Source organism: Podarcis filfolensis, assembly GCF_964270895.1.
Source record: "Podarcis filfolensis genome assembly, chromosome: 8".
NCBI classification, from domain to species: Eukaryota; Metazoa; Chordata; class Lepidosauria; order Squamata; family Lacertidae; genus Podarcis; species Podarcis filfolensis.
The window spans coordinates 89,634,771-89,647,869 of record NC_139611.1 but is presented as its reverse complement, the minus strand read 5'-3'; the positions used below and the strand labels follow the sequence as shown (position 1 = coordinate 89,647,869).

Sequence of the window (13,099 nt, the reverse complement as noted above, 5' to 3'; positions counted from 1 at the left end):
GGAAAAGAGAACTAAGATAGGGACTAGGAACATCAACAGCCGCACCGTGGGTCTGGTTGCCAAGGAAATGGTGCAAAATATGAGACCCAAAAGACCTGGGCACAGTGGCGTAGTGTGGGGGGTGCAGGGGGGGCCGGCCGCACCGGGCGCAACATCTGGGGTTATGGCAAATCCATGGGTTAGGGGGCGCAAATCCACGGGTTAGGGGGCGCAAATTACTTGCCTTGCCCCGGGTGCTGACAACCCACGCTACGCCACTGCCTGGGCACTCTGGGACACCCCAAGGTAATTTCAGAGGAGTCAATATCCACATTGAGCCACGCATCCCATGACCTGTGACGTTTCTTGATGCAAGTGGATGAGTGTTGTGGCATTTTATGAGTCTTTGTGTGCTGTGTATATAAGCTTTCTTCTAATGTGCCTCCTGGCAGCCTTTTCAAACCAGCCCTTCTGCTGAAGAACTGGATAGCAAGGCTGTCATATTGCAAAAGTTTGAATAAACTGGGTCCCTGCAGGACTCTGAATCTGCTCTCCTTCTCTTGGTTCCGTGTTTTTATTTCAGATGTTCCCTTGCACGTATAACAAACTGCTGGTGTAGAAGCAAATTCTACACCAGGTAACGTACTTTATTATTTCTATAGCTATTAAATTTGTGCAGTGCCCTTGATCTGAAGATGCCAGGGTGGTTCACATCATGAGTAGAGAGGTTCACAGAGCTTCCTCTTCCAGCGCCTCCAAGCTGCAAATTGGTGGGGTCCTTGTTTTCTCCTGCTCTGGAGGGTGGGATCCGACCCAGTGGGTTAAAAGATAACAGGAATGGAGATTCCTATTAAACTTCAGAAAGAACTTTCTGGCAGTAACATATTTATAAGCACAAGACAACATCAGATATGCTACAATACACACATTCTGTTAGCATTTCACTCCTCCCATTGCAAGGACCATCTGATTCTTGTTTCCTTTCTGTTCTGTGAGGAAGGAATCCAGTCTGTGTGAATTCCGTCTCTGGTGCTATTGCACTTTTTCTTTCTGCTCTTTCTTTCTGCGACAAGACAGGATGTCTGTATGAGAGCTGCTCCTCTCATACGTGTTCTGTTCTTTAATCTGTAATTAGTAGAAATAAAGTCGGTATGGCCAGATACCTCCTCTCCTCCGTCTGCGCTGCTTTTTCTCTGCTAGACTGCGTACTCACAAGAGAGCAGCTGGGAGTCCCAGAACACCAGGACCCCTTCCACGGAGGAGGCCGTGGGGCCTGCAAGAGTGTTCCCTTACGCTCCCCCACCTGCCCCACAGGCAAGCTGGATACTTTTGTATCAGATATATATCTGAAACCCGTTCCATCGCTAGGGGGTAGGGGGTGGGATCCCCTCTCAGGCCCCTGGGGATGAGGGGTTGAAATAAAGGAGGAGAAGGACCGCCCGGAGGACGGCCTTGCGGAGACACTCCTGGCCCCTTGCAGGACAACAAAGCAGCCTTGTTGTGGCGGGGGGGGGGGCGGGACCTCAGGTGACTCCTCCGGGCCTTTCACCCCTCGAGCTGTTGGTAGAGCCGGGGACTAAGAGGCCATCCAAACACCCCCAAATCCCATTCACCCACGCAGGACGACGAGCCTGAGTGGCCCCCACCCATAGAAACCCCCCTCCCCCTTCTACAGCGAAGAGGCTTGTAAACCCTTCAAAGGAGTCCCGAAACCCCTCAATGAAACATCAGGATTTCTCAAAGAACCATCGCTGACCAATGGGCATCGTCCAAAGGTGACAGGCAGCCAATCCGAAGTCAGGAAGCAGCAGCCCCGTGTCTGGAGCGCGCGATCCGCCAGGAGAGCTCGGCTCTTTTGCGCGACGCCTTGAGCGCAAGAAACAGAGAGCAGAAAGAGGGAAGAAGCGCGCTACAAAATGTAGCAACAGCGGATACGATGTTTCCTCTGCAGATTCAAGACAGAAAGACAGGGCGATCCAGGGCTCCCCTCCCTCCCTCCCTCAAGCAGAAGGTCCTTTGCCCCTCCCTTAGGGGGAATCCAGCTTCGCCCCAGGAGGCAGCCCACACCCCAGGCAGAAATCCGGATCCTTCCAGAGGAGAAGCGCAGGAAGGCCTCGCGACTGGGAGGAGGTGCGAATCCCGTTCTTGCTCTTTGGGGAAGCAGCTCCTTCCAAGGCGGTGGGAGCTGGAATGACTGGCGGGGGGGGGAGCTGGGATGACTCCTCTTTTGTGACGAGTTCGTGACGTTTTGGTGATGGTGGGAGGGATGCAAATACGACCCCCCTGGGGGCTGCGATGCCCGGGGCTCCTGCTTTGCAGAGGGAGGGGTAGGAGCCCGGCTCGCCCAGGGTTCGAAGGAACTGGGCTGGATTCCGAGAGAGGACTGGGAATAAAGGGGGCCAGGTCCCCCAGAGCCAAAGATCCTTCCTCCCCATCCCTTCCTGCAAGGGGGGGGGCTGTTGTCTCTCTGCTCCGTAAGTGCTGCCTCGGGGGCGCCTTCGGGGATCCGGTGAGTCTCCTTTCTCTTCCCCCTTTGGGCGTCCTGGGTCTCCCGCCCCCTTTGGATTCATTTCGGTCTCCGCAAATAAGGCGCCTCGACGCGTCTGCAAAGTACGAGGCTTCTCCCGGGCTCCTGAATAGAGAGGATGTGCGTTTGAAGTGCTCCGCCTTGCAAGGGTTAAAAGGAACTGAGCTGCATTCCTAGAGAGGACAGGAAATAAGGGGGGAGGACGAGGTCCTCCCGAGGAAATCCCCTCCCGCCCCCCCCCCCCATTTCCTCTCTTCCAGGGGGAGGTTTTCGTCTCCTTTGCAAGAGCTGCGTCGGTGGCACCTTTGGGATCTTGTAAGTCTCCTCTCTCTTCCCCATAGGGCGCAGGGGGAGAAGGGAGCAAGTCCCAGCCTGCCGGGGAGGGGCGGGGGGGGAGTTTATATTCTTCTTCTTGGGCGATCCCTGGTAGCCGAATTGTCTTTCATAAGCACGGTTTTAACAGTGAGTCCGTAAGTGACTGTAGAGGCCAATTCTGGATCCACACGTCCTTCCACAGTGGGGACATTGGTTTCCGGGCTGGAGCCGATCACGTTGTGGATTTGCCAAGTGTGCCTTCCTCTTAGGACTCGCAGGCCAGTGTTTCCCAGTTGTCGGTGTTTATACTACTTTTTAAAGATTTGCCTTGAGACGATCTTTAAACCTCTTTTGATCACCAGCTTTATGCTTTCCATTTTTAAGTTTGGAATAGAGTAGTTGCTTTGGAAGACGATCATCAGGCATCCGCACAACATGACCAGTCCAGTGAAGTTGATGTTGAAGAATCATTGCTTCAACACTCATGATCTTTGCTTCTTCTAGTACACTGGCATTAGTTCTCCTGTCTTCCCAAGTGATGTGTAAAATATTTTGGAGACACCGTTGATGGAATCTTTTGAGGAGCTGGAGATGGGGTTTAAAAGTGGTCCATGTTTCACAAGCATACAATAAGGTTGGTAGTGCAATAGCTTTGTAAACAAGCATTTTGGCTTCCCTGCGAATGTCCCGGTCCTCAAACACTCTGCACTTCTGCTGCAACTGGACAGTGCCAATCCTGGATGTACTGGATTTGTGACCATTATGCTCATTTCCCTTGGCAAGCAGTAAAGCTCTGCTGGATGAAATATATAATTGCCTCTGATCTATTTTTGGGGAATCCTGCAACGTGTTTGAGTTTTTACTCTGCTAACTATATGTGAGAGTTCTGCTCTGGATCAATACTTAAATGACATAACTGTGTTCCCAAGGATATTTGTGGGGATTCAATGAGGAGGGGCAGACCCATGGACTGGCGAAAAAGGTGGGATGAATACAGCACAAATCAAAAGAGGGAGCCCATCCATTAGGGGCCAGTTTCGGAGCCGTCTTCCAGGGCAGTTCCACACAGAGGACCTTGCAACCATCCCATGGGATCCAGAGCAGAAAGCCCCATGGCCACATCCTCTCTGTGCCAAAGGCTGGAGCTTCAAGTGGGCACTGCCAGTCCCCAAGGCCACCTGAGGGACCAGGTGGATGCCAAAGAACCTCCAAGCAAGTGGGGCTGGGGGGGGGTTAAGCTATGTAACAACTTCACCACCATCATCCCCATCCCATTTTCACCCTCAGTTCCCAAGGCAGATTACAACATTAAAACAGAATACTGAAAAGAACTTTAAGCCACTTACAATCACAGAATGAAAGGCAGTCCTACTTTTCTTGCTTTCGAGAGCTGTCCTTTGGTCAGGTCAGGATCTGGCCCTCAGAACAAAGGAAAAAGGGACCCCACCCCAGTAGTGTGTCTTGAGAACAGGGGAGATTCCAAGTTCTGGAAAAGGAGAGAGGCGCTGGAAAGAAATGTGCCCTGGCATTTGGGGGGGGGGACCCCCACTCTTGCCTTGAGTCCAAACTACACTTGGTACAAATGACTCATTTGTCAATTCTGACTTCATTCTTTCTGTTTAAAAAAAGAAACTCTGAGTCTGGGCTGTGATTCCTGCAAATACTTCTCCATGCTTGCCCAGGGAACCCTTATCTCCTCCTTACTGTGTATCAATTTTATACCAGATAAATGTATTTGCTTTTTAGGATTTGCCAAAACCTCTCATTAGGACAGGCAGAACTTGGCAGAAGACGTGGGGACTCCTGAGAACAGAGATGGATGAGCAAGACTCAGCTGGCCCTGAAGCAGGAAGAGTCCATGCCATCCAACATGGGAGCAGTGGGGGATTCTGGGAAAACAATGTGAGGAAGATCCTGGGTGAGGAGGACACCCTTTGCTCAGAGGTGCAGAGCCAGCAGTTGAGGCAGTTCTGCTACCAGGAGGCCAAAGGACCCCAAGAGGTTTGCAGCCGACTCAAACCAGAGCAGGTAGGAGGAAGGGGCCATGTGGGGAGAGAGGATGTCATGGACTGGTGGACACAGAGGAATGGGCTTCTAAGCAGTTCAGACACCATACCAAAGAGTGGCCAGGATTCACCCCATCAGTCCCACAGTGGGGCTTTCCCCCTCTCATTCCCCTGCGCAACTTGAAAGTGTCTATAGGGCTTCCGGAGGGTCTTCCCCACCTGGCCAGAACAGCACAGAGGGACAGAAGGAAGGCGATCCTTCCATGTGGCAAATGGGAATGTTTGTGCACATGATCTGAAGAATGATTTGAAGAACACTGTTAATATTTTCCTTCTCCCGTCACTGGATGTGTGAGTGTTAGATCACATGTCCTATGTTTACATTCCATGCTTGGAAGCGTGAGAACGGAAGACAGTTCCTGTCACTTCCGTTCCCTTTGTTCTGTCTCTTGTGCATGCGTTTTCGAATGTATGTCTTGTTTGAAGTTCGGAGGAGTGGGTGCTGCTCTCAGCTCCGGACAGGTGAGATTGGACACCCGCACTCAGGGGGAGACACACCAACAAACACCAGGTTCTTAATGCCCCTCGTGGTGCCTTTGGCTACGTTGCCATCAGGTTATGTTACCTTCCGGTTACGAACGCGGCAAACCCGGAAGTACCAGACCAGGTTACTTCCGGGTTTCTCCAGTTGCGCATGCGCAGAAGTGGTCTTTCGCTGCTCGCACATGCGCAGAGCAGGCACTTCGGGTTGCAGTAGTTTCCGGTTGCAAACGGCCTCCAGAACGAATCCCGTTCGCAACCGGAGTCACCACTGTACACAATGAATAATTCCATTAGCCCAACAAAATATGCATCCATAAAATGCGCAGAAAAAGATTCCCATTAAAACAGGACATCAATTAAGAGGCAGAAGACAACAAAGTGTAACAGTTCACCTTTCTTTGGTCTAATAGGACAACCTTTTTCTTTTAGGGTCCAGTGTGCTTTGAAGATGTAGCTGTCCGTTTCACAGACGAGGAGTGGGCGTTGCTGGATCCTGACCAGAGAGCTCTGCATAAGGAAGTCATGGAGGAAAATCGTCGGATCGTGGCCTCTCTTGGTAAGGCTCCCTCTGGGATCATCCTATCTGCTTTGTAATTCAAGACATCTCTCTATGGGAGGAACCTCTGATTTTTCGATGGGGCTCAATAGCAGCACCTGCAGCACCTGGGATGCTAACACTCCCACAGCCAGCCTTGGATGGAAGACTGTTGACTGCTTTCCCTGTGAATATTCTTCCTCTGGTCCTGCCTTTTCAAAGCATAAATAATAAAATTATCATTGTCATCATCTTGCCTACCCCCCTCCATGATGGCCCCCTTTTGCTCTTGAAGGGCTGGCCTGTCTGCAGCCCCCACAGCCTCCCATCAGGGCCCCTTCACGGGGGCAGAAGCAGAGGAAGGGCCTCAGGAAAGCAGCCATGGCTCCAGCAGGGCCGGGAAGCATCTGGCCAGATGCACAGGAGGAGGAGGAGGAGGAGGAGGAGGAGGGCTGACCGCTCTCCTTCCCCCTCAGACTCCATTGCTCAGCAGCCCCTCATCCCCTCATAGGTGAAGGGCCGCCAGAGGTGCAAGGTGCTGAGCAGGGGGGAAATTGCTCAGATGAAGTTACTCCAGGGCAGATAAAACCCCCCCACCCCAATATTTTTTCAGGCTCCTCTAAACTGCCCAGGCCTTCTTAAATGTATCTTCAAAGTGATTCAGGAAGTTGAAGTGTCTTCTGTCAGATGTTTTGTTTCTGTTTTTCTTTCTGTCCTTGGCTGACTAAAGAGATGAGTGACATTGGAGATGGCACAGATCCCATGATTGGGCCAAACAAAATCCGTCCCAGAAAATAACCAGGCTTTTTGAACCCCCGGCAGTGAACCCTGCAGGAAGACCTCACATCTAACTCCCTTCAGTTCTTTCCCTGTCACAAGCATTAATTAGCACTGCTCCCTAATTTGGGACCATCGGCTGTGGCGAGGCCTGCAGGGCCTGCTCCCTTCCAGGGCCTTTTCCAACTGGCCTGGGGGACGGGGGCCAGGCCCGCACATTCTCAGCTACAAAAGGACTCCTGCTGCAGTGCCCGGAGGGTGGGGCTGGACCCACCGGAACAAACTCTTGGGGGAGTGTGGAGTTCTTCTGCTATTGCTTCCCTGTTCCAAGTGTCTAATCTAATGTGTTTTTAAATGACCTTAAGCACTCAGTGGCATGTTAATTTTCCTCTTCTCCCCCCCCTCTTTTGCTCTGTTGGGGGGTGGAATGGATAACAACAACAGCAACAATTTATTATTTATACCCCGCCCATCTGGCTGGGTTTCCCCAGCTGCTCTGGGCAGCTTCCAACCAAATTTGAAAATGCAGTAGTCCATCAAACATTAAAAGCTTCCTTAAACAAGGCTGCCTTCAGATGTCTTCTAAAAGGATATCTGGTTGGGGATTCATTTAGGTATAACGTTGTTTTGTTTTATTGGTTGTTGTATAGTTTGTGTTTTGTTTTTAAGGGGCAGGATCAGGGCTGCCTGGGAGTGGGCCCCAGCCAACAGAATGGCTGGGGCAAGTTCCACGGGGAGGGGGGGATGCACTGGGACATCAGATCTCAGTGATCATGGGCAGGAGGAGGAGTTACGCTAAGACCAGACCATGTCATTACCCAGGAGGCAGGCTTAGTTATTGTTTGAAGACTATCTCTGCCTCCAGGTCTGGTCTTGACTGGATGGATTCTGGAATCAACAAGGGAAACCCACATGACCTGAAGGTGCTGCTGTGCAATGCCAGGTCAACGATTCATAAGACCACTGCCATCCATGACCTAATTGTGGATGGAGGACTTGACCGGCATGTGTAACAGAGACTTGGTTGCATGAAGCAGATGGGCCTGTCCTTGCCGCTGCTTGTCCACCAGGTTTCTCTTTTGCACAGCAACCCAGGTCATGTGGGCGGGGGTGGGTGGGCGTTGCAGTGATTTTTAGGAAGTCATTAGTTTGCACCAGGTGTCCTATTGGGAAGACCCAGTTCTCTGAGTGCATGTTCTGGAAGTTGGGCAATAGGGGCAGTACAGGATTCATTTTGGTGTACTGACCTCCCCACAGCACCAAGAATTCCCTGCCCGAGCTGCTTCAGGTCGTGGTGGATGTTCTCCTGGAGACATCTAACTTGGTTGTCCTGGGGGATTTTAACATCCACGCTGACACAACCTTACAAGGGGCCGCTCGGGACGTCGTGAAAAGCATGGCCTCCATGGGGCTGCCCCTGAATGAGTTTGGTCCAACCCATAGCCACGGACATGCCTTAGACCTGGTGTTCACCTCTAGTGACATGGGTGATCTGACACTAGCTAAAAGTGAAACAACTGAAGTGCCGTGGTCAGATCACTTCCTGGTGCAACTGGACATCTCTGCGACCATTCACCTCTGCAGGGAGATGGGACCGATTCAGATGGTCCGCTCCCACCACTTAATGGATCCAAATGGTTTCCAGAGAGTGGTAGGGGATGCTTCATCCCATGTTGATGGCCTTTCAGCTGATTCCCTGGTGGCCCGCTGGAATGTGGAGTTAACCAGGGCTATCGACTGTCTGGCTCCGAAGCGCCCTCTCCAATTGCATGGAGCCCGGACAGCCCCGTGGTTTTCCACGGATCTGAGGGTGAGGAAACGATATTTGAGATGGCTAGAGCGCCGGTGGTAGAAAATTCGTTCTGAATTGGACCGGACACGGGTTAGAGCTCAATGTCAAGCCTATCAAGTGGTGATAGTTATGGCGAGGAAGACTTTCTTCACTGCCTCTATTGCACCTGCAGAAAATAGCAGCAGGTGGTTTGCAATTTAACAGAGCCACCTTTACCATCGGGACTTTGTAAAGACCCCAAGATCTCCTGCAATGATTTTGCAAAGTTTTTTGCAGATAAAGTCACTCAGATTCGAGAAGAGGTAGACTCCACCGTGGGAGCAGGGCCGGGTCAGGAGAGTGCTAGAGTCCTGTCTAGTCAAATTGCGTGGGATCAATTCCAATCGGTTACCTCTGAGGATCTGGACAGGCTGCTTGGACGAGTGAAACCAACCACCTGTCTCCTTGATCCTTGTCCATCCTGTATAATAAAAGCGATCCGGGAAGGGCTGGGCAATGGCCTCTGTGGGTGGTGAATGCTTCCCTCTGTGAGGTAGCCTTCCCAGACCTGCTGAAAGAGGCGATCATTAAACCGCTTCTTAAAAACAATCTTTAGATCCGCCCAATATCGCAAACTATCACCCAGTCTCAAATCTTCCATTCTTGGGCAAGATGATTCTGCAGGTGGTTGCTGAACAATTCCAGGCATGCCTGGAGTATGCAGACCATTTTGATCCTTTCCAAACGGGATTTAGGCCTCATCATGGGACTGGGACTGCCTTGGGTATGCTGATTGATGATCTCCAGTGGGCTAGGGACAAAGGTGAAAGCGGTTCCCTAGTTCTGCTGGATCTCACAGTGGCCTTTGACACCATCGACCTTAGCATCCTTCTGGACCGTCTTGAGCGGCTGGGGGCACTGTCATACAGTGGTTCCGCTCCTTCCTCCTAGGTCGTGTCCAGAAAGTGGGGGGGGGATGAGTGTTCAGACCCCTGGGCTCTCACTTGTGGGGTCCCTCAGGGTTCTGTCCTCTCCCCCATGCTTTTTCACATCAACATGCAGCCGCTGGGAGAGATCATCAGGGGGTTTGGGCTGGGTGTTCATCAGTATGCAGATGGCACCCATTTCTACCTCTCTTTTAAATCAGAACCAGTGAAGGCGGTGAAGGTCCTGTGTGAGTGCCTGGAGGCAGTTGGAGGATGGATGGTGGCTAATAGATTGAGGTTGAATTCTGACAAGACAGAAGTACTATTCTTGGGGGACAGGGGGCGGGCAGGTGTGGAGGATTCCCTGGTCCTGAATGGGGTAACTGTGCCCCTGAAGGACCAGGTGCGCAGCCTGGAGGTCATTTTGGACTCACAGCTGTCCACAGAGGCGCAGGTCCATTCTGTGTCCAGGGCAGCTGTTTACCAGCTCCATCTGGTACACAGGATGAGACCCTCCCTGACCGCAGACAGTCTTGCCAGAGTGGTGCATGCTCTGGTTATCTCCCGCTTGGACTACTGCTATGTGTTCTCTGTGGGGCAACCTTTGAAGGTGACCCTGAAACTGCAATTAATCCAAAATGCAGCAGCCAGACTGGTGACTGGGAGCGGCTGCCAAGACCACATAACACCAGTCCTGAAAGACCTACATTGGCTCCCAGTACGTTTCTGAGCACAGCTCAAAGTGTTGGTGCTGACCTTTAAAGCTCTAAATGACCTTGTCCCAGTATACCTGAAGGAGAGTCTCCACCCCATCGTTCTGCCCAGATACTGAAGTCCAGTGCCAAGGGCCTGCTGGTGGTTCCTTCGCTGTGATAAGCCCACCCTGTGGAACACCCGTCCATCAAATGTCAAGGAGATAAACAACTATGTGACATTTAGAAGACATCTGAAGGCAGCCCTGTTTAGGGAAATTTTCTAATGTCTCACGTTTTAATGTATTTTTAATCTTTGTTGGAAGCCGCCCAGAGTGGCTGGGGTATAAATAATATATTATTATTATTATTATTATTATTATTATTATTATTATTATTATTCCTGAGGCTCTAATCTGTTTGCCACTTAGTTTCAGGTGGTGATGAATTGGAGATGAAGAACGAGGAAGACCACAACGAAATCCACACAGTGGAGGAGCCATATCAGGATTCAGACTCTGGCGAGAGCTTCAGCCAAAGCTCCCATTCCACTTCTCATCAAAGAAATCTCCTTGAGAAGAAACCCCATCAGTGCTTGGAATGTGGAAAGAGCTTCAGACATCGAGGCCAGCTTACTGTTCATCAACTTATTCATACAGGGGAGAAACCCTATAAATGTTTGGAATGTGGAAAGAGCTTCAATAAGAGCAGCAATCTCACTTCCCATCAAAGAATTCATACAGGAGAAAAACCCTATCAGTGCTTGGAGTGTGGAAAGAGCTTCAGTCACAGCCACCAACTAAGTGTCCATCAAAATATTCATACAGGGGAGAAGCCATATCAGTGCTTGGAATGTGATAAGACATTCACTCAGAGCTCCCATCTCACGACTCATCAAAGAATTCATACAGGGGAGAAACCCTATCAGTGCTTGGAATGTGGAAAGAGGTTCCGTCAGAGATACAAGGTCACTGTCCATCAGAGAATTCATACACGGGAAAAACCTTATCAGTGCCAAGATTGTGGGCAGTGCTTCAGAAAAAAGGACAGTTTCACTTCCCACCAAAGAATTCATACAGGAGAGAAACCCTATCAGTGCCAAGAATGTGACAAGAGCTTCAGAACAAAGGAGAGTTTCACTGTCCATCAGAGAAGTCACACAGGGGAGAAACCTTATCAGTGCTGGGAGTGTGGAAAGAGCTTCATTCAAAAAGGCCATCTTATGGCCCATCAAATAATTCATACAACAGAGAAACCCTATCAGTGCCAAGAATGTGGAAAGAGCTTCAGTCGAAGAGAGAGTTTCACTTCCCATCAGAGAATTCATACAGGGGAGAAACCATATCACTGCTTGGAGTGTGGAAAGAGATTTATTCTCAGAAGGCAGCTTACTGACCATCACAGAATTCATACAGGGGAGAAACCCTATAAATGTTTGGAATGTGGAAAGAGCTTCATTAAGAGCAGCAATCTCACTTCCCATAGAATAATTCATACAGCAGAGAAACCCTATCAGTGCTTGGAATGTGGAAAGAGCTTCAGTCGAAAGGACAGTTTCACTTCCCATCAAAGAATTCATACAGGGGAGAAACCATATCAGTGCTTGGAGTGTGGAAAGAGCTTCAGTCACAGCTACCAGCTAAGTGTCCATCAAAGAATTCATATAGGGGAGAAGCCATATCAGTGTTTGGAATGTGGAAAGAGATTCACCCGGAGCACCAGTCTCACAACCCATCACAGAATTCATACAGGGGAGAAACCCTATAAATGTTTGGAATGTGGAAGCAGCTTCAATACGAGCAGCAAACTCACTTCCCATCAAATAATTCATACAAGGGAGTAACCTTATCAGTGCTTGGAGTGTGGAAAGAACTTCAGCCACAGGGCCCGTCTTGTTTGCCATCAAAGAACTCACATTGGGGACAAACTACAGTAGTGGCTGTATGCAGATTTAATTTTAGGAGACTTTAGTTCGTATGAGGTAATGGTTGCAACTGGGTTCTTTGCCACATCTGGTGCCCCATAGTAATTCCTACTACGTACCCAGAACTGTGACTTTCAAGTCCTTGGCCAAGGTGTTGAATACCTTCTTCACGTCATGCCTTTAGAGAGGGATAAGAGAGATTGGGTGACACTGATGAGTTTGCTGTCAATGTTGTTCTTTTCTTGGAAGGACTTGGTGTAAAAATTGTGATAGTTGATTGAAAATTAGATATTATAGATTTAGATTTTGGTCAAAGTGTCCTAGTATTAATTGCATCCAGCCTTTTAGATAGGATGCATTAGGCTTGATTTTTGTATGCCTGCATTTTGTAACCCTCATTCCACCCTCCTGTAAAGCTGTCATGTGTAAGTTTCCTACCGCTTCCATCCTTATCAGACCCTAGAAGGGCAGATGATGTTTTGGGAGAGAGATCTGTGTTGAGCTAGCATCCGCGTGAGAACTCACATCTCTCCTCAAAGGTCTTTGACATGTTTTGGGAAAAGAGAACTAAGATAGGGACTAGGAACATCAACAGCCGCACCGTGGGTCTGGTTGCCAAGGGAATGGTGCAAAATATGAGACCCAAATGACCTGGGCACTCTGGGACACCCCAAGGTAATTTCAGAGGAGTCGATATCCACATTGAGCCGCGCATCCCATGACCTGTGACCTTTCTTGATGCAAGTGGAAGAGTGTTGTGGCATTTTATGAGTCTTTGTGTGCTGTGTATATAAGCTTTCTTCTAATATGCCTCCTGGCAGCCTTTTCAAACCAGCCCTTCTGCTGAAGAACTGGATAGCAAGGCTGTCATATTGCAATAGTTTGAATAAACTGGGTCCCTGCAGGACTCTGAATCTGCTCTCCTTCTCTTGGTTCCGTGTTTTTATTTCAAATGTTCCCTTACATGTATAACAAACTGCTGGTGTAGAAGCAAATTCTTACCACACAAGCAGGTAACATACTTTATTATTTCTTTTTTTATATAATATATTTATTGAAATTTTACAAAAACATAGATTTACAAAATACCAAAAAGAAAAGAAA

General features: G+C 49.6%; 2 protein-coding genes and 1 long non-coding RNA gene across 7 annotated transcripts in view; 2 read left to right on the top strand and 1 right to left on the bottom strand.

Moving 5' to 3' along the window:
* Positions 1 to 2,169, bottom strand: part of LOC310769158 — a 254,965-nt gene extending 252,796 nt beyond the window's left edge. For 2 of the 4 annotated variants that reach the window (XR_014551459.1, XR_014551460.1), the window contains exons 1-2: positions 2,047 to 2,169; positions 898 to 1,104 (exon numbers count right to left, since the gene is read on the bottom strand). This is a non-coding gene — a long non-coding RNA (uncharacterized lncRNA). Of the gene's footprint in view, positions 1 to 625; positions 1,105 to 2,046 lie in introns of all 4 variants that reach the window. The other 2 variants (XR_014551458.1, XR_014551461.1) reach the window with 2 other exon arrangements.
* Positions 1 to 13,099, top strand: part of LOC310768596 (uncharacterized protein) — a 191,400-nt gene that overhangs the window by 136,549 nt on the left and 41,752 nt on the right. The window lies entirely within an intron of this gene.
* On the top strand, positions 2,180 to 12,918 carry LOC310768695 (uncharacterized protein). The gene is made up of 3 exons (XM_083627340.1): positions 2,180 to 2,488; positions 5,800 to 5,926; positions 10,503 to 12,918. Exons 1-3 carry the CDS (start codon positions 2,234 to 2,236, stop codon positions 11,912 to 11,914), a joined length of 1,794 nt encoding a protein of 597 aa, XP_083483466.1. The 5' UTR covers positions 2,180 to 2,233; the 3' UTR covers positions 11,915 to 12,918.

Coding starts and splice junctions, on each gene's coding strand:
- LOC310768695 (XM_083627340.1), top strand. CDS start 2,234: ATGGTGGGAGGGATGCAAATACGACCCCCCTGGGGGCTGCGATGCCCG. Junction 2,489..5,799: donor GGGGCGCCTTCGGGGATCCG/GTGAGTCTCCTT, acceptor TTTTTCTTTTAG/GGTCCAGTGTGCTTTGAAGA. Junction 5,927..10,502: donor TCGGATCGTGGCCTCTCTTG/GTAAGGCTCCCT, acceptor TTTGCCACTTAG/TTTCAGGTGGTGATGAATTG.